The sequence below is a fragment of the Carya illinoinensis genome, chromosome 11 (genome assembly GCF_018687715.1).
Source record: "Carya illinoinensis cultivar Pawnee chromosome 11, C.illinoinensisPawnee_v1, whole genome shotgun sequence".
NCBI classification, from domain to species: Eukaryota; Viridiplantae; Streptophyta; class Magnoliopsida; order Fagales; family Juglandaceae; genus Carya; species Carya illinoinensis.
The window spans coordinates 40,461,247-40,488,866 of record NC_056762.1 but is presented as its reverse complement, the minus strand read 5'-3'; the positions used below and the strand labels follow the sequence as shown (position 1 = coordinate 40,488,866).

At 36.6% G+C, this 27,620-nt stretch overlaps 1 protein-coding gene and 2 long non-coding RNA genes across 3 annotated transcripts; 1 reads left to right on the top strand and 2 right to left on the bottom strand.

Annotated features, from left to right (window-relative positions):
* Positions 1-19,356: 19,356 nt before the first annotated feature.
* Positions 19,357-20,650, top strand: LOC122282799. The gene is made up of 2 exons (XR_006230468.1): positions 19,357-20,071; positions 20,168-20,650. It is a non-coding gene; the product is annotated as an uncharacterized LOC122282799 (long non-coding RNA).
* A 1,637-nt stretch (positions 20,651-22,287) lies between these two features.
* LOC122282495 (protein FAR1-RELATED SEQUENCE 5-like) lies at positions 22,288-24,869 on the bottom strand. Its single transcript, XM_043094443.1, has 4 exons — positions 22,839-24,869; positions 22,624-22,713; positions 22,447-22,524; positions 22,288-22,350 (listed from the first exon to the last, which is right to left on the bottom strand). Exons 1-4 carry the CDS (start codon positions 24,867-24,869, stop codon positions 22,288-22,290), a joined length of 2,262 nt encoding a protein of 753 aa, XP_042950377.1.
* A 380-nt stretch (positions 24,870-25,249) lies between these two features.
* Positions 25,250-26,686, bottom strand: LOC122281120. The gene is made up of 3 exons (XR_006230157.1): positions 26,577-26,686; positions 25,455-25,529; positions 25,250-25,336 (listed from the first exon to the last, which is right to left on the bottom strand). It is a non-coding gene; the product is annotated as an uncharacterized LOC122281120 (long non-coding RNA).
* Positions 26,687-27,620: the final 934 nt, after the last annotated feature.

The following is a 27,620-nucleotide window of genomic DNA, read 5'->3' as shown; positions in this document are numbered from 1 at the left end:
TCCTCCACAAGATCTCAAAAAATAGGTCTCTGATGTGAAGGGGAAAAAAAAACCCGTGTGGTTTTCGATCTAAAAATCCCTCAAATCTCACTTTTCTCTATTTCATGATTACATTGAACATGTTTTTTTCTTAGATCAAAGTTTGTATTAGATATTGGCTTTGGATGGATTTGATTTCATTTTGACCCATTTTTGTAATGAATGGTTTTCTGAAATCGTCTAATCAAATTTTTTTCGATTTAGACATGTATTACAGATTGTGTTTAGATTTTGTTTGGTTTGATAGATATAGGTATGATTTTTTTACTGAAGTCATAGAAATTTAAACATTCTAGTCATTCTGTTTGGGTTTTATTTTATGTGATGCATATACGTATGAGATCAGACGATAGGACACTTTACACGCATAAGATGCCGAGATTTAGAAGAGGAAGGAAAATATTAGGATTGTGTTACACGACTTGATAGGTGAACGATGGAAGAGAAGAGAAGGATAAGGGCGTGAAGGCGTGCAGGTGAAGGGTTGTGAAGTGCAAGAATGAATTGGAGGGGAATGTGTTTGATTGGAACCCTAGAGGATTAAGTATGGGTTTGGGCCTTCATGGGCCATACGTGTGGAAGAGATTTAGAAGAGGAAGGAAAATATTAGGATTGTGTTACACAACTTGGTAGGTGAACGATGGAAGAGAAGAGAAGGATAAGGGCATGAAGGCGTGCAGGTGAAGGGTTGTGAAGTGCAAGAATGAATTGGAGGGTAATGTGTTTGATTGGAACCCTAGAGAATTAAGTATGGGTTTGGGCCTTCATGGGCCATACGTGTGGAAGAGAACAACGTGCTTCAGCTATCAAGTAATGTGGGTCGTGGACTTCGAATTAGCTTGCTTCAATTGTATTTTCATTTACATGATGTAATAGCTTGTAAGTCCATAGACTTTTAAAAGGGCACTTTAGTCTTTTTACTTTCAGTAGTATTAAGGGTCTGTCTTTGACAGAGTTAGTTATTCTATTTTTAGAATTCTTTTCTACTTTCTGAATTTGGAGGTGCCTCCCTTGCAGGCCTTAGTTTATCCCTATCAATTTATATATTTATAGAATTTTCTGCAATCTTTCTCAATCATCTTCATCATTACATTCATCCAACCCGATCTAGTTGTTACAAGTGGTATCCAAAGCCCATTTCCTACCCTCATTCTCAGTGGCTAATGGAACACGCCTCCAAGAGTTATGCAAGGACTTTCATTCCTTCAAGAAGTTGACCAAAAATCACATGAAGCAAGCTGAATCTCAGTTTACTACCATCAGAGTGGAAATGCAAACTATAAGGCGTCAAATGGAGACCATGATTCAAGTTTGCTGCTATGGTCTCAGATTTGAAAAAAATGAATTACCAGAGATTAGCAGGAGTAGTTAATAGTGGCAGCTCTAGTCATAATGATCAAATGGTGTTACACACAAGGGAAGTGCATACAAGAGCTATAAGGCTGGATTTTCCCACATTTAGGGGACAAGACCCATATGGATGGTTGTACAAGGTGACTTGGTTTTTTTCATTTTATAGCACATTACCTCATCATCGTATGAGACTTACCTCATTTCATATGGAGGGCAAAACCTTTGTATGGTTCCAAGACTTTGATGAGTTTGGAGTATTAACATCTTGGGATGAATTTGTCAAAGTTTTCTTACTTCGATTTGGGAGAAGTGGCTATGATGATCCCATGGAGCAACTCACTAGGCTCAAACAAGTCAGATCTATTGAGGAATATAAGACTCAGTTTGGGCCATATCAAACAGGTTACGGGGACTCTCAGAATGGTACAAGCTAAACTGTTTTTTTAGTAGCTTGCAAGATGATATAAGGTTGATAGTTCACATATTTAGCCCAAACAACCGAATGTCTACATTTGGCCTTGCAAAGATTCAAGAGGAAAAAGTCTCCCTATGTTAAAAAATTCACTCCCAGATTCCATACTCCCCACCCCTATGAACTAGCCTCCTTAAAATTCAACTCCACCCAACATGACCTCAATCTCAAAGCTATTGTACCTGTCCACAAAATCCAAACCAAATGAAGGAGAGGCATGTAAAGGGCCTATGCTTTAATTGTGACTCTAAATGGCACCTAGTCCATAGGTGCTAAAGTTCTAAACTCTACCTCATTGAGGAAGTGCTAGAGGATGACACTTGACTCGAGGAAACCCCAGATACTCTTAAAACTAAGGGAGAATATTTGTTAGATTTGTCCCCAACTGAAAGACCTGGAAATATCACTTCATGTCATTATTGGCTCCATTAATCCCAAGACCATGAGGGTTAAAGGAAAGATTGGCAGCCATAGGGTAACCATCCTAATTGACTTTTGCAGTACACACAACTTCTTAGATGTTACTCTAGTATCACGTTTTTCATTGTCAGTTTTATCTAAGGAAAAAGTGAAGGTAAAAGTTGTAAATGGAGATTAGCTTGAGAGTGAAGGGAAGGTGATGGGGGTCAATGTTAATATTCAAGGAGCTGTGTTCCTCGTTGATATGTATTTATTGGACCTAACTAGCTGTTACATGATTTTAAAAGTCCAATAGCTGCAAGGATTAGGATCCATTCTTTGGAACTTCTAGGAATTGACCAAGCAATTCCAACACAATGACAGGGCTATAATCCTCAAAGGGGAATGCTCATCATTTGCTTGAGGAAGGGTTGATACATAGGGCTAATAGTATGAAGACTAAGGGGCTGTTACTGCAATTAATTGAAGGCTCACCTTCACACCAACCTCACCTTATTCCTGAACATATATAGCACCTACTCAAGAATTTCCAAGATATCTTCTCAACACCAAAGGCCTACCTCCTACCTATACCCATGACCATTCTATCACCCTACAATTAGGAACAAAACCCATTTCTATGAGGCCATACCGTTATCCATATTTTCAAAATGATAAAATTGAGAAAATTGTGAAAGAATTGATGGAATCAGGAGTTATTTGCACTTCCCAAAGTCCCTACTCATCCCCATGCCTTTTGGTGAGAAAGACCGATGGGACATGGTGATTATGTGTGGATTACAGGGTGCTGAACATCATTACTATTAAGGATAAATATCCTATTCCGGTAGTAGATGAGTTGATGGATGAACTCTATGGAGCCAAAGTTTTTTCTAAGCTTGATTTATGGTTGGGCTACTATCAAATCAGGGTGCAACCAAAAGATGTTCCTAAAACTACCTTTCGGATACACAAAGGCCACTGCGAGTTTTTAGTTATGCCTTTTGGCTTAACTAACACTCCCTTAACATTCCAAAGTCTTATGAACCAGGTTTTTAAACCCTATCTACGTTGTTGAGACTCACTTGTCCCACTTGAAAACCACCTTTGAATTACTAAGACAGCCCCAACTTTTTGCCAAACTAAGTAAGTGCTGTTTTGGTAAAAATAAAATTGCCTATTTGGGCCATCTCATCTCAGGCCAGGGCATTAGAGTTGATCTCGATAAACTGCATGCCATGAATAATTGGCCCATTCCAAAATCTATTAAAGCCTTAAGAGGGTTTTTGGGTCTCACGGGTTATTACCGTTGATTTGTGAATGGCTATGGGACGATTGTAGCCAAGCTGATTGAATTACTAAAGAAAGACAACTTTAAATGGAGTGGGACAACCCAAGCTGCCTTTGAACAACTCAAATAGGCCATGACTGAGCCACCAGTTTTGGCTTTACCTAATTTTCAATTATCCTTTGTAATCGAATGTGATGCCTCCGATGAAGCAATTTGGGCTGTGCTAATGCAAGATGGGAGACCCCAAGCTTTTTTCAGTCAAGCTCTAAAGGGCCAAACTCTAGCTATGTCGACCTACGAAAAGGAACTAATGGCGCTGGTTTTAGTAGTGCAAAAATGGCGTCCCTAGCTACCTGTTGGGACACTCCTTTGTGGTCAAAACAAACCACCAAATTCTAAAATTTTTGCTAGATTAGAGAGTGGGCACTCTAATGCCGCAAAAATGGATATTAAAGCTAATGGGGTATGCTTTTATAGTCGAATACCAAAAAGAAAGGGAAAACTTGGTGGCGGATGCCCTGTCTAGGTAGGGGTTGGATAATGAAGTCACTTTAGCTCTAATCACACTTCCTAGCTGGGATTGGCTCACTGAAATTAAAAGTCTCTATGACTCAAATGCAATAGTGAAGTCCTTATTACTAAAATGTCGAGACAAGAGGTTACCACCTCACTATGAAGTCAAGGATAGGGTTTTATTCTGTAAAAATAAAATTTACATGCCAGCCAATTCAGCTTTCATTGGCAAAATACTATGCTTGGTACATAGCAGCCCCATAAAGGGTCATTTGGGATTCAATAAAACACTGCTTAGGCTCACTAAAGATTTTTACTGGCCTATATTAAAAAGGGACTTAAAAAAGTTTTTTTAAGAAGCTTTGACACTTGTCAGACAGTAAAGGTGGACAACACACTTCCTAGTGGCCTTCTATAGCATCTTCTAATACCATCCAGCCCTTGGACAGACATCTCCATGGACTTTATGGGAGGATTACCAACTTCTCAAGGATTTAATGCATGATGGGTAATAATGGACATATTTACCAAATATGTCCACTTTCTACCCATTTCCCATCCCTACACAGCTAAGGTGGTGGCACAGCTATTTGTAAAGCATATTTTCAAACCACATGGAATGCCCCATTCCATTGTCTTAGATCGAGACCCCACATTCACAAGCAAGTTCTTGAGGGAATTGTACTCATTGCAGGGTGTTCACCTAGCTTTCAACACTGCCTACCATCCTCAAATAGATGGTTAGACAGAGGTAGTAAACAAGTGGGTCAAGAACTACCTAAGAAGCTATGTCAGTGACAATTCTAAGGATTGGTCCAACTGGGTTGCCTTGGTTGAATAGTGTTATAACTCAACCCAGCATGCCTCAACTAAAGTTAACCCCTTTAAGGCCATTTATCACTACAAGCCCCCTAAACTAACTAGCTATCTACCAAACATAGCAAGAGTAGTAGAGGTGGAGATTACATTGTAGCAATGGGATCACAGTTGGCATTTGTGAAACAAAATCTAGTTAGGGCTCAGGAGAGGATGAAAGAAATATATAAAAAGTGAAAGGAGCAACACTACCAAGTGGGGGACTGGGTCTATTTACGGTTGCAGCCATATTAAAATCTTCGATCCATAAAAAACAGAGCTTTAAACTAGCCCCTCGTTACTATAGCCCCTTCCAGATCCAAGAAAAAATTGGAGAGGTTGCTTATCGAATCCAGTTATCTATTACTGCACAGATACATAATGTTTCTCATGTGTCTCAACTAAAGTGAAAGCTAGGTTAGAATGTGAACCCACTCCCCACCTTACCACCAGTTAATTCCAAGGGTGTTTTCAAGCTAGAACCAGAGGAGATCATTACAAGGAGGATGAGGAAAGTAAAGAACCTACCTTTAGTCAAGCTGCTGGTTCGTTGGCAAGGATAAACAGTGGAGAACGCTTCCTGGGAGCCTTATTGACAGCTATGCAAGGACTTCCCTCACCTTGTGAGCAACGTTCTCTAAGAAAGGGGGATTTGTTACACGACTTGGTAGGTGAACAATGGAAGAGAAGAGAAGGATAAGGCTGTGAAGGGCTGTGAAGTGCATGAATGAATTGGAGGGGAAAGTGTTCGATTGGAACCCTAAAGGACTAAGTATGGGTTTGGGTCTTCATGGGTTGTACATGTAGAAGAGAACAACAGACTTCAGCTAACAAGGAATGTGGGCCGTGGACTTCGAATCAGCTGGGCTTCAATTGTGTTTTCATTTACCTGATGTAATAGCTTGTGGGCCAAATTCTTCATTTTGCATTTGTTTGATGGTCTTCAATACATGGCGACTCATCAATTAAGGGAGGGAAATAAAGTGGCTAATTTTCTCTCTAGACAAGGTGAGGAGGGGGTGAAATGTACATATATGGCTTCTAATGAATTGCCTCTTCGTGTTCGAGGTTTGCTTTGGTTGGATTTTCTTGGTTTGCCTAGTATTAGGATGTGATTATTGTTTTTTTTTTAGGTATTTAGTTTTTGTACAAGTTTATGGTTGCTAGGTGTGTTTTCAGGTTATTAGGATTTATTGTTTGTAATTTTTTGGTAATAAGGTTGAGTTGGATGGGCATGTAACCACGGTTTTCCTCCTCCATAAGTGAGGGGGTTTATTAATAAGTTTAGGGAGAGGTCACTCTCAAACATGTGACCTTGACTCTTAAAAAATAAAAAAGCTCATAGACTTTTAAAATGGCACTTTAGTCTTTTTACTTTCAGTAATATTAAGGCTCTGTCTCTGACAGAGTTAGTTATGCTATTTCCAGAATACTCTTGTGCTTTCTGAATTTGGAGGTGCCTCCCTTGAAGCAGTGCTCAGTTTATCCCTATCAATTTATAGATTTATACAATTTTCTGTAATATTTCTCAATCATTTTCCTAATTACATTCATCCAACCTCAATCTAATCGTTACAGATTGAGAAGGTACAGTTGGTGAGAAGGTTTCATTATAAAAGAAGGGGTAAAATAGGGAAAAAATAATGGAGAAGAATAAGAAGAAAGCTGAGAGGTAAGAGAAAAGTGTAAAAATACACTTTAGACAGTTGGTGAGGGAAAGATAAAACAAAAAAGATGGGAGTTTCATGACAAAACAGAGGACAAAATTGAAAAAAAAAAAAAAAAAAAAGGATTGGATGACAATGTCATTCCCCTATTGACACATATTTAATAGAGATATATATATTTGGGTCCAGCTTGGCTATTCTTTTATAAGTTGGGTTGATTGAGTCTTTATAATAACTCATTATTATTGATCAAGACCGTTAAGCTATTGTATGAGAGTCGACGTGTGTACATACAATTATAAATGCATCATTTAAAACATAATTATATAAAAATTGTAAAAAAAATGTATTAATGTATCATTTTCGAATATATATATATAGATATATCTACGGGTCCAGCTTGGCCACTCATTTAGTTCGGTTGTTGAGTCTTTATAATAACACATTATTATTATTGATCAAGATTGTTATCCTATTGTATGTAGGTTGACGTGCATAAATACAATTATAAATGTTTCATTTCAAACATAATTATTTAAAAATTGTAAACAAATATATAAATATATCATTTTCGTATATATATACATATATATATATATATATATATATATATATGTATATATATCTTCAGGTCCCGGCCAGCTTGGCTACTCTTTTAGTTGGGTTGGTTGATCAGTCTATATAGTAACTCATTATTATTATTGATCGAGACCGTTAAGCAATTGGACATGCGTACATACAATTATACATGTATCATTTAAAATATAATTATATAAAAGAAACTTATTAATGTATCATTTTCGAATTTATATCTTCATGTCCCAGCTTGTCTACTTTTTTAGTTGAGTTGTTTGAGTCTTTATAATAACTCATTATTATTATTGATCAAGACTGTACATAAGCTATTGTAACGAAATGGAAAGTCAAAGAAGGAAATGTGTCTTTTTGGCATGATAGATGGCTTGATGAGGGGCCTTTGATGCGGTTGTAGCCAATAAGTGAGGCTGGTAATAAAAGAACAATCCGATTATGCCTTACCAAAAAACAAAAGTATTTTGTCATAAGAGAGACAAATGCTAGGTTAATTTGGCAGAAATTGGAGGATAAATTCATGAAGAAGAGCATTGAGAGCCGTTTGCACTTGAAGAAGAAGTTCTTCAGATTCCAATTTCGTGAAGGTATTTCAATGTCTGAACATCTGAATAATTATAATCAAATTCTTACTGATTTGTTAAACTTGGATGTTAAAATCGAAGATGAAGATAAGGCTTTACTACTGTTGAATTTCTTGCCTGATACATATGAGCATTTAATTACTACTCTATTGTATAGGAAGGAAAAGATTAGTTTTGAAGATGTATCTAGCTCTTTAATTAGCAATGAGTACCGAAGAAAAGATAAACAGGTACACCAAGATACATCAAGTGAAGCGCTAGGAGACCACAGTCAAGGTATCCTGGAAGGAGGAAAGGTTTTCATTCGAAAACCCGGGCCACATCACGTGGTTCATCAGTCGGCAGAAAACTCGCCAGAGATGAGTGTTCCTTTTGTCACAACAAATGACACTGGAGGAAGGATTGTCCCAACCGAAAGGGACAACAGCAGAATCAACCCAACACAGCCAATGTCGTGGACAGAGATGACGAGCCAGATTTTGTCTTGGCAAGTTCATCATCCATTTGTCGTTCCGATGAATGGATTATGGATTCCGGATGTACCTATCATATGTGTCCCAATCGGGACTGGTTTACTGACTTCACAAAAATTAATGGTGGAGCAGTACTTATGGGCAATGATAGTGCCTGTAAGACTCAGGGAACAGGTAGCATTCGGTTAAAGCTGCATGATGGCAGCGTCAAGACTCTGACAGAAGTTCGATACGTTCCGGACTTGCGGAAGAATCTCATCTCACTGGGATCTCTGGATTCAAAGGGATTCAGAATCGCCATTGAAGACGGAACTCTCAAAGTACTAATGGGAGTTCAGGTGGCAATGAAGGGCTTGAGGCGAGGAAACTTGTACTTCTTGCAAGGAAGTACTGTTGATGGAAGAGCTTCCACAGGCTGTGAGAAGCTAGATGAGACTGATGCCGACACCACCAGTCTTTGGCATATGCGTATGGGACACGCAGGAGAAAAAGTTTTGTAAACACTGGTAAAGCAAAGCTTACTCAAAGGTGCCAAGATAGGTAAACTGTCTTTCTGTGAGCACTGTGTATTGGGGAAGCAGAGGCGGATCAAGTTTGGAACCACAGTACACAATACACAGGGAATTCTTGACTATGTGCATTCCGATGTTTGGGGACCTACCCAAAATGCATCTTTGGGAGGTAAACATTGGTTTGTAACTTTTGTTGATGATTATTCTCGTCGTGTGTGGGTGTATACGATGAAGAATAAAGATGAAGTGCTGAAAATCTTCCTTGATTGGAAGAAAATGGTTGAGACTCAGACCGGCAGGAAGATCAAGCGGCTCAGATCTGATAATGGAAGTGAGTACACTTCAGACCCCTTCATGGAAGTATGCCGGAGAGAGGGAATTGTCAGACACTTCACGGTACGAGGTACACCGCAGCAGAACGGTGTGGCAGAACGAATGAATCGTACTTTATTAGAAAAAGTGCGATGTATGTTGCTGAATGCTGGATTCAGTAAACAATTTTGGGCTGAAGCTGTGACCTATGCCTGCCACCTCATCAACTGACTACCAGCAGCTGCCAATAATGGGAAGACACCCATTGAAATATGGAGAGGTAAACATGCTACTGATTATGATTTTTTACACATTTTCGGATGTCCTGCTTACTATCATGCTAAAGAAAGTAAGCTTGATCCTAGAGCCAAGAAAGCAAAATTCTTGGGCTTTAGTACGGGTGTAAAAGGGTATAGACTCTGGTGTATAGAGTTTAAAAAGATAATCATTAATAGAGATGTTACATTCAACGAATCTGAGATACTTAAGTCACATAAGCATAAAGATTCCAGTGAAGGCAGCAGTGATGGCGAAACATCAGATGATTCACAGAGTGTGAAGTTTATTTCAAACAAGTTGTTAAAGCATGGACAAGATGAGGTTGATAATCCAGTCACAGTACCTCCAAGTCAACCTGAGTCAATAGCAACCAACAGACCGAGACGAGAGAAACGTGTACCGACACGTTATTCAGATTATGTGACATATGCATTACCAGCTGAAGGGGGTGAGATCTCAACCACTTACAGAGAAGTCATACAGTCCAATGAACAAGTTGAATGAACAAAGGCGATGAATGAAGAGATGCAGTCTCTTCACCAGAACCGGACTTGGGAGCTTGTGCCGCTTCCAAAAGGAAAGAAGACAATTGGTTGTAAGTGGATCTTCAATCAGAAAGATGATCAAGCTGTTAAAAATGGAGTGCGATACAAAGCTAGGTTGGTAGCTAAGGGCTACGCTCAGACAGAGGGAATTGATTACAGTGAAGTATTCTCTCCTGTTGTGAAGCATTCATCCATTCGGATATTGTTAGCTTTGGTTGCACAATATGATCTTGAGTTAACACAGCTTGATGTAAAGACAGCTTTCTTACATGGTGATCTGGAAGAAGAGATTTATCTATCTCAACCAAAAGGATTCAAAGAAGCTGGCAAAGAAAATTGTATGCAGTCTGAAGAAATCTCTCTATGGCTTGAAGCAGTCACCTCGGCAATGGTACAAGCGTTTCGACTGCTTTATGTTGGATCTGAAATACACTCGTTGCCAATACGATCATTGTGTATATTTCAGAAAACTTACAAATGGATCTTTCATTTATTTGCTTTTATATGTAGATGATATGTTAATTGCATGTAAAAGCAAGGGGGAGATAGATCGCTTAAAAACTCAGTGAAGTAATGAGTTTGAAATGAAAGATCTGGGAGAAGCACGAAGAATATTGGGGATGGAGATCAGCAGAGATAGGGTGAAAGGTACAGTTCACCTTACACAGAAACAGTATCTGAAGAGAATACTGCAACGATTCAACATCGACTCAAAGACGAAGCCGGTGAGTACTCCTATGGCCCCATATTTCAAGCTCAGTGCATTGCAGTCTCCTAAAACCGATTAAGAGCGGGACTACATGAGGAATGTCCCATATGCAAGTGTTGTTGGAAGCTTAATGTATACCATGGTGTGTACATGACCTGATATCTCCCAAGCCGTTAGCTTAGTTAGTCGCTATATGCATAATCCTGGAAAGGATCATTGGCAAGCGGCTAAGTGGATTCTACGATATATTGCTGGGACCGTAAATGTTAGTTTGAGGTTTGAGAAGAGTGAAAATAGTCTAGTAACTGGATATGTTGACTCAGACTATGCAGGCAATCTTGACAAACGCCGATCGACAACTGGTTATGTGTTCATTATGGCTGGAGGACCAGTTAGTTGGCGATCAACTTTGCAGTCAACAATTGCACTATCATCAACTGAGGCTGAATACATGGCTGTAACAGAAGCCGTGAAAGAAGCTATTTGGTTACAGGGATTGGTAACAGATTTGGGCTTTGAGCAGCAAGAGGTTACCGTTTACTGTGACGGTCAGAGTGCAATTCATTTGGCCAAGAATCAAGTATATCACTCTCAAACAAAACATATAGATGTCCGATTTCACTTTGTACGTGAAATATTAGAAGAAGATGACATCAAACTTCAGAAGATTGGCACTGAAGATAATCCAGCAGATATGTTGACGAAGGTCGTCACAGGAATCAAGTTCCAACACTGTTTGGACTTGATCAGTATTGAACATTGTTGAGCACCCTCGGGTGCATTGGAGCGCATTCAACAACGGAAGTCTCTCATGTCAAAGAATGTGGTGCATTCATTTGAAGAATGAATCAGTTTGTAAGTATCCTGGTATGGCACACTTGGGTGGAGGGGGTGATTGTTGAATAAACCCCCCAAGTATGAAATGGGTTTGGGTTTGCAGCCACCCACCCCATTTTCACCAACCATCCACCCACCCACTCACCTCCAGAGGCTCTTCTGGTCAAGAGGAGTGGGTGTGTGTCCCCCCATTACTCTCCTATAAAAGGAGAGCTCTACTAGTGATAGAATGCAGTAGGTGAAGAAAGAAAAAGGGACGTGAGAGAGAGAAATAGAATTTTGTAGAGTGTTTTGTAAATCTCGTACAAATTCTATAAAAGAGGCTCCAGTGGACGTAAGCAATTTGCTGAACCACTTTAAAATTGTTTTGTGTGATTTTTGGACAGGCCGGAGGCACAACAAAAATTGTAAATTAGATTGATTTGGTTGGGATGTTGATTTAGTAAAAAGTTTGGTTAGAGAGGCTAGTACCGAGGATATTTTGCGGGAGTGCATTTCATATGGTTGAATAGTGTGGATGGAAAATTATTAATGTATCATTTTCGAATTTATATCTTCATGTCCCAGCTTGTCTACTTTTTTAGTTGAGTTGTTTGAGTCTTTATAATAACTTATTATTTTATTGATCAAGATTGTACATAAACTATTGTAAGAGTATTAGCATTAGTTTGACCAAATGCATCTTTAAATTTAGTCAATATCAACACTTTTTTACATTTGCTTATTCTATTTAAATTCAATCTCCACATTGGATTAACTATTCATACTCTATATAATAATAAAATATTATTAAATTAATATTTTTTTAAAAAATTAATTTTTATCACATTTTATAATTCTGCCAATTTAATATTTAGTAATATTATATTATAATTAAATTAATATTAGAAAAATATATTTTCAAAGGTCATTTAATCCTAACAAAATTCTATCAAAATTTCTTTACTAAATATCTTAACCAAATATCTAGCAACATATGAGAATTCATGTAAAAAAAAACTGCACTTACATAAATTGAGACTTCCACTTGATCGGTTGGAGTGAGGAAACAATTGTTTATTATTTGGTGAATGAAAATGGTCTTTCATATTTGGCCATGGACTGTAGCACAAGTCCATAATATTTTGAATTTGTTCAATTCAGTGTCATGAGTTTTTGGACTAAATTACTCCAAATTTAGCTAAGCACCTCATTTGGCCAAGTCAATGAGGGTGCTCTAAGTCGAAATGGAAAGTCAATGAGGCTTCTGATGAATTGCCTCTTTGTGTTCGAGGCTTGCTTTGGTTGGATTTTCTTGGTTTGCCAGTGATTATTGTTTTTTTTTTTTAGGTATTTAGTTTTTGTATAAGTTTATGGTTGCTGGGTGTGTTTTCAGGTTACAAAGATTTATTGTTTGTACTTTTTTGGTAATAGGGTTGAGTTGGATGGGCATGTAACCACGGTTTTCCTTCTCTATAAATGAGGGTTTATTAATAAGTTTAGGGAGGGGTCACTCTCGAACATGTGATCCTGACTCTTAAAAAATAAAAAAAGCTCATAAACTTTTAAAATGGCACTTTAGTCTTTTTACTTTCATTAGTATTAAGGGTCTGTCTCTGACAGAGTTAGTTATGCTATTTCCAGAATACTCTTGTGCTTTTTGAATTTGGAGGTGCCTCCCTTGAAGCAGTGCTCAGTTTATTCCTATCAATTTATAGATTTATACAATTTTCTGTAATATTTCTCAATGATTTTTCTAATTACATTCATCCAACCCCAATCTAGTCGTTACTGATTGAAAAGGTACAGTTGGTGAGAAGGTTTCGTTATAAAAATAAGGGATGAAATAGGGAAAAAAATAATGGAAAAGAATAAGATCAAGAAAGCTGAGAGATAAGAGAAAAGTGTAAAAATACACTTTAGACAGTTGGTGAGGGGAAGATAAAACAAAAAAGATGGGAGTTTCGTGACAAAACAGAGGAAAAAATTGATAAAAAAAAAAAAAAAGGATTGGATGACAATGCCATTCCCCTATTGGCACTTATTTAATAGAGATTTGATATCTTTGTGTCCAGCTTGACTGTTCTTTTAGTTGGGTTGATTGAGTCTTTATAATAACTCATCATTATTATTGATCAAGATCGTTAAGCTATTGTATGTAAGTCGACGTGTGTACATACAATTATAAATGTATCATTTAAAACATAATTATATAAAAATTGTAAAAAAAATGTATTAATGTATCATTTTCAAATATATATATATATAGATATATCTATGGGTCCCAGCTTGACCACTCATTTTGTTGGGTTCTTGAGTCTTTATAATAACGCATTATTATTGATCAAGATTATCTAGAGGGCTTGTAGGGACAGTTTACCTTCAAAGACTAATTTGTAGAAAAAACACGTGTTTCCCACAGCCTCTTGTTCTTTTTGTCTCCACTCTGATGAGGATTTATTGCATGATGTTTTTGGTTGTGCCCAGCTCCGATTTTCATGGTCCCAGTTTTTTCCTTTTCTGGATTCCTTTTTACCAACTAGTTTTACTGATTTAGCTTTATCTTTTGCTGAGGGTCCTTATTCTCATTTGCTGGCTGGTTTTTTCTGCATTGCTTGGGCTTTTTGGTTCAGACGCAATAAATGGGAGTTTGATCATGTTTCCTTGAGTCCTGGTCACGTTATTTCACATTCTTTGGGCATGTTGCAGAGTTATAAGTCAGTTGCTCTTAAATCTCAGCCTCAAATCCGAACCCATTTATGTTGGCAGCCACCTTCTTCTGGGGTTCTTAAACTGAACACTGATGGTGCCTTGTTTTCTGCCCTTCACAAGGCTGGTATTGGCGTCATTCTTCGGGATTCTACTGGTAAGATCCTTATGGCTGCTTCTAAAATGGAATTGGATGTGCTTGATCCGGAAACTGTGGAATTGTTAGCTGTTTTCCGTGGACTCCAGTTGTGTTCTACAATGAGTATCCCACATCTTGTTGTAGAGAGTGACTGTCTGCTTTTGGTCGAGGCTTTACAACACCACACCATGCTTAACTCATTGCTTGGTAACCTGTTCTCTGAAGTGCAGCGTCTCTCTAGTTGTTTTCAGACTATTTCTTTTACTCATGTGTATAGGGAAGGTAACATGGCAGCATACTCTCTTGCTAGACATGCTTGGAGAGTGGAGGATATGGCGATGTGGTGGGATAGTTTTCCAGACTTTCTTTCTCAAGCCTTGTGGCTTGATAATTGTCTGTAATTGACTCTATTCAATGATATGGTTCTGTTGTTATCGAAAAAAAAAAAAAAAAAAAGATTGTTATCCTATTGTAAGTTGACGTCCATAAATACAATTATAAATGTTTTATTTCAAACATAATTATTTAAAAATTGTAAAAATATATATAAATATATCATTTTCGTATATATATATATATATATATATCTTCAGGTCCCGGCCCGCTTGGCTCTTCTTTTAGTTGGGTTGGTTGATCAGTCTTTATAGTAACTCATTATTATTATTGATCGAGTCCGTTAAGCTATTGGACATGCGTAAATACAATTATAAATGTATCATTTAAAATATAATTATATAAAAACAATTATTAATGTATCATTTTCGAATTTATATCTTCATGTCCCAGCTCGTCTACTTTTTTAATTGAGTTGTTTGAATCTTTATAATAACTTATTATTATTATTGATCAAGACTGTACATAAGCTATTGTAAGTCGAAATGGAAAGTCAAAGAAGGAAATGTGTCTTTTTGGCGTGATAGATGGCTTGATGAGAGGTTTTTGATGCGGTTGCAGCCAATAAGTGAGACTCCCAATCTGGTAATAAAAGATTGTAAATTAGATTGATCTAGCTGGGATGTTGATTTAGTAAAAAGTTTGGTTGGAGAGGCTAGTACCGAGGATATTTTGCGGGAGTGCATTTCATATGGTTGAATAGTGTGGATGGAAAATTTTCTTTCAAGAGTGCTTGGAAGTGCATTCGAATACGGGCACCAAAAAATAGATGGTCGGATTGGGTGTGGTACTCTTGCTTGCCAAGGAACATGTCGGTGACAATGTGGAAAGCTATGTTGAATGACCTGAGTGTGGATAAAAAGATAAGATCTGTTGGAATTTCTCTAACTTCAAAGTGTGATTGTTGTGTAAATGAAAGTTATGAGACCCTGGAACATGTGCTAGCCGAAGGGGATATTGCTAAAGCAATATGGAGAAGATCGATGTTTCTTGCTTGTGGGGTTGTTATATAAGGAAGGGAGAAGCTGGAAAGAGATGGTAGAAATTTGATACTGGAAAGCATCTAGATCTACTCAAGCTGGTCAGTTGATTGTATTTATTTTCCAGAATGACTACCTGGTCTCTTTGGTTAAGGCGATGTAAAGCTCGTATGGAAGCTGGTATGTTGTGTCTTCATTACTGTTGTGTCTTCATCATTGTGGACCATATTCTTCACGTGGCAGGATATGTTTAGGAAAAATTATATTTGTACATTGAAGTTGATCGACGTAGATGTGATAGAAAGGACATCATGTGATCGACGTAGGCGTTTATCTTCATGCAATGCAAGCATTTTAACTGAGTTGAAGATTTCCTGTTAAATTGCCAATTAAAGAGCTAGTTGCCGCAGTTAGTGTATTGGACGAGGCTGGAAATTAATTGGAAAAAATTGAATTCTGATGGGTGCAGTCGCGGGAACCCAAGTGTTGCTGGTCCAGGTGGCGTCTTGTACATGTGGGATCTGGTACTAGTGTTTTTGCAGAAGTGATGGGCTTAATGTATGGTATTCGGCATGTGAAAAGCCTGGGTATTTCCCATGTAGTTATGGAATTGGATTCATTGATTGTTGTTATCTGGATTAAGGGAACTCAGTGTAAAATGTGGTATTTGGAAGATTATTGGGAGGAAATAATGAAAGTTATTCATCAGATTAATTATCGGGGGCAACATGTTTATCGCCAAGGTAATAGTCCGGCTGATTTTCTGGCTTGTATGGGTGCACATGACACTTCAAATTCTTGGGATAGCATACATAATTTACCAAGGGAGATGAGAGGCAGGTTGAGATTGGATTATTTGGGATTGCCTTATCTGAGATTGTAATTTTTCTTGGATAGCTTCCTTTTTTTTTTTTTTTATGAGATTGTTTTTTATGTGATGATGATTTTGTAAGGATATTCTTCTACCAAAAATGAGCCTTTGTTAATAAAGAGGTTACCTCTATTAAAAAAGAAGAAGACTTTATTGTAAGTCAACGTACTTTAGACCATATTGCATGTATGTCGTTGCTTGACTTGAAATATATATTAATAATGTTTTATGAGAAAAGATAATTGCAGTTGTGAATGTGTAAATGTCGTACAATTATTTTAAAATAAATAAATAAATACAAGACTCACATGAAAAAAAATAATTTTTTTAATAATAGACTTCACTCTTTTTTAAAGCGACTGCACTATATTTATTCAGGCCATGACTATAACTATCATTACTCTTTATTATATTAGAGAATAATGCCAGTAGATATAACGTGCAATTTTGCAGATGTTATTTGAAAAAATAGTAGGATTATTATTAATAAAAATAATTTTTTTAGGTAGATTTTAAATTTATCTATTTTATTTTTAAAGAGAATAAATAAACTTACTCAAATTAGGAACTCTAAATATAATTTTTCATATATATATTTTATTCATGTTTACGAACGTGTTATTACCTATCGAACCACGTCCAAAAATACGGCCGTACTTACATGATATTATGTGCCAAAATACTTAAAAAAAAAAACAAAAAAAGAAGAAGAAGAAGGTAATAGCTCATCACCCGGCCATCCAAGATTATTACACATATTTCTTAGCAAATCTGTTGAGTGTAGTACGAACCATGTCCAAGAACTTGCATAAATTTTAATTCTTAACTGGCTGTATGCATGGATTGAGAAACACTTTCAACGTATCTTATTTAGATTGTATTTAGATGTTAGGTTGAGCTGAATTGAGCTGAATAAAATATTATTAAAATATTAATTTTAAATATTATGAGTGTGTTCCGCAGATTTGAAAAAATTGAATTTATAAAAAAATCTGGAAAAGTGTATGGGGATTTGAAAAAATTGTAATGATAAGATGAAGTGAGTTGAGGATGGTTTGATAACTAAACTGGGCCTAATTTCGTTTTATCATTATAACTTTTTAAAATTTTCACATAAAATAAAATAAATAATTTAGCTTTTTTAAATCTTAATATAATAATAATATTAAATAATATTTTATTTAACCTATAATTTTAATCTAAAATAATTTCATCTCATCTCATATATAAATAACTTTACTCTCTAATTCTGATTATTTAAAAATGAAAAAGTCTGAATGCAGGCACGGGGAGGACGAATTGCGCACTAAACTGCTGACGTGAATTAATAAATAAAACGGGGTGTTTAAGTCTAAGCGGGAAAAGCAGCAAATATCTTTGAGGATTGAAATCTGACAGATTTCGTAATTAAGAGAAATCTTTTGCCCTCCTTCAGATTTCCTTCCCCTTCGTTCAGCTTTTCCCTCCCCCCTACGAAACTCTTCTCATCTATCAATCTCTCCCCCTTATGATGCTGTACCTTCGCAGCTTAATCTTGATTGAAAATCAGTTGTATTTCTTCTACTGGTTGGCGTAGATTTGTAGAGATTACGAAAACCCTAAATCGAGATTGAAAGGTCTTCTCTCTCTCTCTCTCTCTCTCTCTCTCTCTCTCTCTCTCTCTCTCTCTCTCTCTCTCTCTCTCTCTCTCTCTCTCTCTCTCTCTCTCTCTCTCTCTCTCTCTCTCTCTCTCTCTCTCTCCTGCTTTTAGTTATTTTAGCTATTGATATATTGCGATTTTTTGTTTTCAATATCATCGATGTTGTTCGTGGACTCTACGATGTAGATCCGAGTTTGGAAACCCTAAATTGAGCCTAACAGGTCTGTCTCTCTCTCAATGGTGCTTTTGGTTATTTGGTCTATATTTTAATAGGATGAATAAAGTAGAAGCAAATAATCTGTATTTAGAATTTTTTTTAGAGTTTCTATTTGAAAATGTATAGTTTTGGTTTCACACCGAACATTTTTTTGCTAGGGTTTATGTTAAGAAATTAATAGTTTTCATTTTTGTACGAAGATTGAGTTATGTATAATGTTTTAATGTTGACACACAGAAAGCATTACGTTCTGATGTCCTGTTTGGCTGCCGAGAAAGTGCAAGGAATAGGTTCGAAAATTTGAACTTATTTTATTTGTAAAAATATAGTTGATTTGTGTGTTTAGATTAATTTGTTGAAAAGGTTTGAACTTAAGGTCTCCTAAACTGAAACCATCAAAATCTAACAAGCCATTTATCAAGTTGGTCATATTATAATATAAATCAAACCTTAAAACAAAATTTGGTTTTAACTTTCGATGTTCAATTCAAACATTTAAAAAAAAATTAACATAGAGTTATCTGTCAAATTACTGAATTGTCTTAACACTCCTTATGAATAATTCAAGCAAAAAATGTTATTCAACACGTAAAAGCTCCCCTGTGGTGTTGGTATCAGATGGAACATCTACAAAAAATGATGTGTGAAAAAGTTAGAAGGAAAGAAATACATGACAGACAGAAACAATAGATAGTAGTATGGTTAAAATGACATATGAAAGAGACTTAGGAAAGCAATAATCACACAGGAGACTAGAATGTAATAGAGTAGAATATGTTAACTAACAAGAGATCGATTCCTCATTCAATAACCAAGTTCTAGAGGAACTATCAAGTTGATCATTCAAAATCCAACCTTAAACTTCCACCACTCATATTATAATATCATTTGTATAGCTAGAAAACTCAGAAAGTGATCTTTTTAGGTAACTAAAGTATATTTTTTTGAAATAGCTAATAGCTAATTTAAATCTGCAAGTAGTATCGCGATATCACTTACATTTTAATATCCAATGTAAGTGATATCGTACATTTTTTATTAAAAAAGTAGCTAGGTAACTGCTAGCTAGCCCCTTTTATCTGCAACAATAAAGGCAATTGCAAACCTGACTGCATTACAATGGATCTGCATATATGCATGCTTTCATGGAACAATTAGCTGATGTGCCCCATTTTTCTTTATAAAATATGTTGAAACTACTTTTATATTTTGTTTTACACTTAACAAACATTTAGCTCGAATTTGTGCTTGTGTAGTCTCAACTTGTGCAGTTTTGTTCATTGATTGGGCTGGGTCTATCATTTATGGATAAGAAATTAATCTTTGTGTTTCTGGCTGTGTTCATGACATTAAGGCTCTTATTGCCCTAACACCTGACACTAATATGATTTATCTGTTTTCCCCAGACACTCCCCTAACGGTAACTAAGTTGCTCCACCTCTCTTCTTAAAAAAATAATACTTCTTAACCCGAGCATAAACTAAAAATGAGAAAAACTTCTTTTTCATAGCAACAGTATACTCCATTGCCTATTTTGGGAAAATGTTGTTTGGAGAAAAGGTATCGAGTGAAGATTCTTCTTCTTCACGTGTTACTCATACTTTGAGAAACAATCCAATGTGCACTTGTGGGTCACCCGCCTCGCTTAGAACATCGAATACGCCAAGAAATCCAGGTCGATCATTCTTTGGGTGTTCAAAGTATAATTCTCAGGTAAAAAAAATTGGAGTCAGAAGCACTTGCTCTGTTTGGGTTTGAGTCAAAATTACAAGTTAATTTACTATACCTTTTGTTGGTTTATTTATACAGGGGTTACCACACTGCAATTATTTCAAATGGGCAGATAGTGATAGCGGCCATGAAAGAGAAAAAGAAGTAGTTAAAATAGAAATTAACTACTTAAGGAATGAGGAAGAACTTCAGAAAACTAAGGCATAGTTTCAGTTTCAACAAATAGCCAAAGAGTTGCGAAGAAGAGAGGAAGAGGTTCAAAGAAGAGAGGAAGATGTTCGAAAAAGAGAGGAAGAGGTTCGAAATTGGATGGAAGAGATTCGAAATTGGATGGAAGAGGTTCGAAAAAGAGATGGCGAAATTGTCAAGAGGGACTTGGGAGTTGGCTGTCAATGCAGAAATATAAAGCTCTATCTTATAATTTGTATATTACTTTATTTGTACTTCTCACGATCACAGTGAATACTCACTGATTGTCAAACATTTTGTATAAAGCTTGAACTTGTGAATTTGTGCTTTAGACTAGTAGTTATGGAAATGTGTAAGAAATTATTAGAACAAGTAGGCAACTGACAGATCATTCTGATGAAACTGTTGATTGTGTTTTTGAGCAAAATGTGACTTGCAGCTCATTTAGTTTGTTTATTTGGAAAGTGTGATAGTGTTGTGAAGATAGTGTAGTGGGAAAATTCAGGTGTTGTAAGTGCTATGTGGTACTGTTCAAGTACCCAGATCTTGAAATGAATTGAACGATGTGAAGCCAAAATGTGCTTATGTTGCTGAATTTGTATTGCTGAAAAGTCTGTGGTACTGTTCAGTTGCCTAGTACGTGAAATAAATTGAACCATGTATATGCCGAAATGTGCTTAGTTTGTTGAATCTTAATTGCTGAAACATATCTAAGTACTGATCAGATGCCCAGATTTTGCATTTATCTTTATTGTTGAATCTGTATTGTTCAGTTATTTTGCTGAAATGTGATTAACTCTTCAAAGATTAAATTGCTATCAAATGTGATTAACTCTTCAAAGATTAAATTGCTATGTAAAGTTGGAATTGGTCATAACTTTAGGTAAAGTTGATTTAATAACTCCCATGGAACATGTACATCGAATTAGTAGTATGAATTTAAAATGGCAGGTACTGCTTATCTGGGCAAGTTAACAACTCATGCACACGACACCTGCTTGTCCAACTTTAAACCTGGCTTCAACAAACCAATTATATACATTGCACACGACACCATAGTAAGAAACTTGAAGTCCGCCTCAACAAACCAATTATAAAAGAATGTTTGGATAGACCAAAACATTATAGAAAATCTGGACTTCGTAGACAAACTTTACATATCAAACTGATCTTAAATAAATAAATAAAGAGACATACCATGACAAATGCTCTATATATATATATATATATATGTATTAAATAAAAGCTACACTATAGAAGTTAAAATATATAAAAAATTATATATATATAACAATAATAAAACATATTATGGTTGTTAATGTGGCCATCAACATCCAAATCTGCTAACTTGGGTAGTGTAATGCCAGTTCAACATCTTGCAAATAATAACCCTGTAGTAGGAGACAACAAACCATTCACTCAAGTTACCCATCAACAAGTGGTCTATTTTCATCTTGCAAATAATAACAACCACTCAGGGTACCCATCAAATATTAACGTGGAATATTTACAAATATACCTATGGTATAAATGCAGTACTTTGCATTTGAGCTAGTTGTTTTTCATCAAAAAATAATAACAACCACTCATCCATAACTTGAGTAAAATTATCACAAAATAATTACAATTGCAAGATGTTACCCAACAAAAAATATATATAACAGCTATTTGTGCTTTAGACTGTTTGGCTTCACTAATCTGGGCTGCTTGAGTGCCCATCGAAAAAAATATATAACACCGAGTTGCTTGAGTGCCCAATACCCTTCCCCTTACTCTTCCTTTTTTTGTACAAAACTTCCATGAATGTACCCATTATAAAACTGATACCACAGCACACCAAATCTGTCCTTCAACACATCAAACTCCCATAGGTGAATTCCAAATCTAAACATAAAGAATATATAAAGCTCCCATAAATTAACAGCAAATATGGTACTTCTCACGTATTTGAGCAAATTATAATTTACACATAGTGCATTAATTTCGAGATACAAACCCCATTAAGTGACTTATTGTGACGGTTGTGTCTCATGCATGAATTCCGGCTGGGTTCCATCTAACCCAATTTGCATCTGTGAACATAAAGAAGTATTTAAAAATCAACCCAACATGAGGACTTTATTATGGAACATTTACACAGAATGACAAACATAAAGAAAACCATTTACACTTTCTTGAGTCTCATTCACTGCAAAGCCTAATTCGGTTGCACTAAAGTCCAACACTTCGGTAGTGTATTGTGACGGCTAACAATACATAAGTAGAATATTAGTGAAAAGTATAAAAGTTTATGTATTATCTTAAAAAATTAATTCTCCTATCATTGAAAACCCGGAAAATGTCACCTGAACTGGAACATTTTGTGTTGTTCCAACATCTGCTTGTCCAAATAAATTCCTGCACATTCCAACATCCACGCCTTGTATTCCATGCGGCTACAAAGATAAAAAAAAGATGGTGTTAAAGTACTGAATAAACACTTCCTCACTTCTCATGGCTCTATAATAGTAAAATAAAAAGTATAAAAGTGTGAATATTCATAATAGTGCACTTAGTTAACCTGTTTACACTTTCCTTTTTGACTAGCCTTCTTCGTCGTGTGTTTCACTTTCTCAATCATTGATTTTTTTCTAAGAGATGGCGGTCTACCTTTTCCTTTGACTACATTAGGAGTCAATACTTTCTTAGAACTCACAGCTGTCATTGTGTCGGCATCAGTAGTTACAACCTTCGAGAGCGTCGTGTGCTTGCGGTAGCCGAAGTTCATCGCATCTAACTTATCTAACATATCCTCAGTGTGCTCATCACATGAAGATGCATTTGTGGCTACTTCATAGCATTTCTTGATGATACATGAATATCTGCTAACTTCAGGCCTCTGATCAACTAAGTCATAACTACTTCGTATAAGAGTGTATGTCCTTTTGATGTCTTTCCGCCATCGATCTAGTATGTACTTTTCAGGAACCGAACGGACTTTGTTAACTCTCATAATGCCTAACACATGTCTACACAGTATCCCTCTCATCTCAAACAAGGCACATGAACACTTCACTTCACATTCGGCCTCATTAAAGTACACTGTGTGGGTCACCTCCTTGATGAAATCCTCAACATCCACTTCATCTTCTACATGGTACGTCGCAATTACACCATCCTTCCGGTGTAGAGTAGGAAGAGTTGCAAGCATCCCTATTACTTCTTTCTGAACTTCTCTAAATTTATTGCAAGTGTATATCCCCTGAAAAATCTTCTCAAGTGGAGAGGGAGAGACGACGGGAATTGTGACGTTGAATGATTGGAAGTCTGCCTCACTTTCACTCTCAATCTTCTTCCTCAATGCATTATCGAACTGATCGACAAACTCTTTTAAGTTTGTCTTAGCATGAACATACCCGTCAAAGAAAGTATTCATGCTCTCGCTTCGCTGGGTTGTACTCATTCCAGCCCAAAAAACTTGTTTCATGAACACCGGTGCCCAATACATACGCTCAGCATATAAACTCTTCAACCAAGCATTCTCCTGCAAGTTGTACTTTGTAATCAACACTTCCCAAGAGCCCTCAAACTCTTCTATTGTGTCAGAGTCATACACACAATTTAGCAACTGGCTTTTCAAACCAGTTTTGTATGCACCATGTGAACCTAGCTTCTCTGACAATTTTTTCAAGATGTGCCATAAGCAAAATCTGTGTCGGCTGTTTGGAAAAACGAGACTAATGACATTTTTCATGGCTCTATCTTGATCTGTGATAATAGTCTTGGGAGCTTCACCATTCATACAAGTCAACCAAGTCTGAAATAACCATGTAAACGTTACTGTATCCTCACTAGAAATTAATCCAGCCCCCAATAGAATTGACTGGCCATGGTGGTTTACACCAACAAACGGTGCAAACGGTATCCCATATCTGTTTGTCAAATATGTCGTGTCGAATGTGACGACATCTCCAAAATATTTGTACGCCGCCCTACTTCGTGCATCCGCCCAGAATACATTCCTCAGCCGCCCTTCATCATCCATATCCATTAGTGAAAAGAACCCGTCATTCTTATATTGCATCCGAGTAAAGTACTCACTGAGGGCTCCAGCGCCACCTTTTCCAAGTCGAAGGTGGCGTGCCTTGTCAATATAGTTACGACAGTCTTTTTCAGTGAATGGCAACTTCTCAAACCCACACGCTTCTTGTACAAGAGAGGCAAAACTCTTGTTCATTCTGATCCCAGCCTGATCATTTATATCTAGCACTCTTTTAACAGACTCGCTCACTTCTCTATTACAACGAAAAAACCTTGACATTTGTGGACTTAGGCCGTGATTATGGGAATTGTTAACACTCGACACCTTCAACACCCCTTTTTTAAACATCACATTTATCTGTGCCTTACATTCTGTCTTTGATGTCGGACGCGGCCTCGCGACATTTGTCGTACGGTTTCGTGCCTTCCCACCACGAGCACAACCCAATGTGACATATTTAATGCTCCCATCCTCAAACCTATGACTCCTTTGTGTCATAATCCCAAAACCGGATTGTTGCCCATATCGTTTATAGTAAGAAAGTAACTCCTCTTCAGATTTAAACACCATTCCCAATTTTGGCTCCTCAACGATATCGGCCCCTTCAATATTTGTACTCCCGGATTGATCGGCATCTTTGAGTTCAACATTATCCCCGGACTAATCGGCATCATTGGGTTCAACAGTATCATGAATAGAAGGCTCAGTCGACAAACTTTTTCCAGTAGACTCGGGTGATATATGTTGGATTTCATCCACATGGCTTGAAGTTGTCGACTGAGCACCAATCGGAGAGAAAGCTGATGAGTGAAATGGGGGCAGTGGATTTCCCTGCAATTACACCCACGAAATTGATTACAAACATTGATAAAAATAACCACTGTACTTAAGAAATGAAGTATCCTCACCTGACTAGTCCATGTAGATGGGTTTGCATCAGGATGCTCCACAAATGGTGGTAACCACGCATGTGGCATTGGTGGATGGAAACCATGCATATAGTTTGACAAACCCGGATAAAATGGTATTGGTATCGCCTAACATATAAAATAAAAATGATTATGAAATAGAGATGTACTCGTGCCAACTACGGAACAAAACCAGTAATGATAATGCTATAAAAGCTTAATATGCCGAAAAGCGATAAATTCCTACCTGGGACAGAGGATTTATTTCTGGATGTGCGGTAGGAGGTGTAGAGGAAGATGCATGCTCCTTCCCTTTCTCCATCTAGAGAATAGATTTATACATTAAAAATCAGCTTATATAAATTATATAAAATGCAATAAATAATTTGGAGATAAGCTTTATATTACCTAAACCCATTGGTAGCAATATACAGTAATAGATATTATATATGCTCAGAATAATGTATCATTTAGAAACTAAATTGATATGGCCGCAACTTTTTATCAAGAGGACTTAATACATACAACCATGCATGATTGCATATGTAGAGTTTATATGCATGCTAGTTCTAGCTAAAATAGATAGTAGTACAAGACTAAATATGAAAATTATGTCTTCTACGTTACTATTGACCGCGTTCAGTTTTTCATAGTTTGATGAATGTGCAAACTCTATTAACAGAGCTTGTATGTATGAATAGATGCACACTATATTTTTTTTTCCTAAGCAAAATATAAAAAAATAAAATTATTAAATAAAAACAAAAAGGGCAAAGAAGAAGAAGAAGAGCAAGCACGTACATCTCATTTATCAAATTGTAACCTATTTTTCCCTCCTTTCGACTATGTATCAAATTGGAGTTCAACTCTAGCTTTATTTTGGAATGAGAACTTTCCATGAATTACCATGGTTTCACAAATTCTTGTGTATTAAGCAATTGTCTTCACCAGTCTCACGTTAGTATAGGATTGATGGTCCCGTGATATCCAACTAGTTGTATAAGCATGAGATGGGATGGGTGCCTTAATGCAGTCACCAGTCTATGTTAGTATAACAACCAACTAGCTAATCTGGTCCTGTTTCCTCATTAACACAGAGCTTAACATAGGTGCTAAGCTAGCCAGTGTTATATTGGTTACTTCACAAATATTGGTTCTAACAATACATTCACTTTCATTTTGCCAAACTAAGACGAAGAACCGGGATGGATAAAACAGGAGAAATATTTCGAAAAAAAAAAGAAGAGAGATGTTGGTTGCTAATAATGCCCTGTATAACACTTTTGTAATGTTTTTGAGATATGAGGGCCGATTATTTCACTACTTTCTACTTGACTAATCAACTCAATCCCAAGTCAGGAAAAATTACCTTCTATTCCAACAAGCTTCCGACCCTCACTCTAGCCTCAATCTCCCCTGTTTTCAGGAAACCAACCAACGCAGCCTCAACCCCCCCTTCTTCTACTGGTTTCCTCGATCAGCAGCTATGTACACTACGTTTGGTTGTAAACCAAAATAAATAACACTTTGTAAGGTAAAGGAAAACACCACCTCGTTATATAAGAGTAAAAAAATGGTAAAAAGTTACATGCTTATTTTCAAACAAACAAGAAAACTAAAAATACCTTTTCGGGAAGCACATTTTTACATCTGAAACTCGAATGCTACGTGAGATTTTCCTTCTGAGATTACCATGTACTCTAATGGTATAAAATAGATTGGAACAGAGACCAATTGAGAAACCTCAAACCTGTCAAAAAAATGGAGACCACTTGAGGATTAAAATAGAGAAAGTGACGGATAGATGAAAATAAAATTAACTGATGAGAGAGTTGGTCGTCACACTGAAAATGGTGGAGAAGATTCATCGAAAATTGTACGTGATTGGTCGGGGAAGCTCTCGCGCAAGAACTACGTACGGGACGAATGAAACGGTGAAAAAGATACTTTTCCATTTCCCACTTTTTCTTGTTTCCGTCTTTCTTTTTTTTTTTTCTTTTTTTTTTTCCTCTTTATTTTAAGTTGCCACATCAGATTTCGTCCGCATGTGGTGCGCCGTGTGTTTGCATATAGAAGTACTCAAACTTTAAAAACAAAAACAAAGAAGATATGTCTTCGTCAGTGTGGACCGTATTCTACACGTGGCAGGCCATGTTTAGGAAAAATTGTGTTTGTACATTGAAGTTGATCGATGTGATCGAAAGGACATCATGACGTGGAAATTTTATAAAGAAAAGTCTAGTTGTAAATACACTTGTACACTAATATATGCACTAATTTAGTGTGATTGGTCAAAAAGTAGATTTGATTGAAAACAGTATTAATTTAACTTTTAAGTATGAAATAATCAGTATTGATACGCAAATTAGTACGCGACTTTGCTTATATGTAACAAAACTCATTTTATAATGTT

Bases quoted from the DNA above. Each gene is read 5' to 3' on its own strand.
- LOC122282495 (XM_043094443.1), bottom strand. From the start codon at position 24,869: ATGGTGTTTAAATCTGAAGAGGAGTTACTTTCTTACTATAAACGATAT. The intron at 22,714-22,838 runs GTTAACTAAGTG...TTATCTTTGTAG, and splicing joins AAAAAGGAAAGTGTAAACAG to CCGCATGGAATACAAGGCGT. The intron at 22,525-22,623 runs GTGACATTTTCC...ATGTATTGTTAG, and splicing joins CACAAAATGTTCCAGTTCAG to CCGTCACAATACACTACCGA.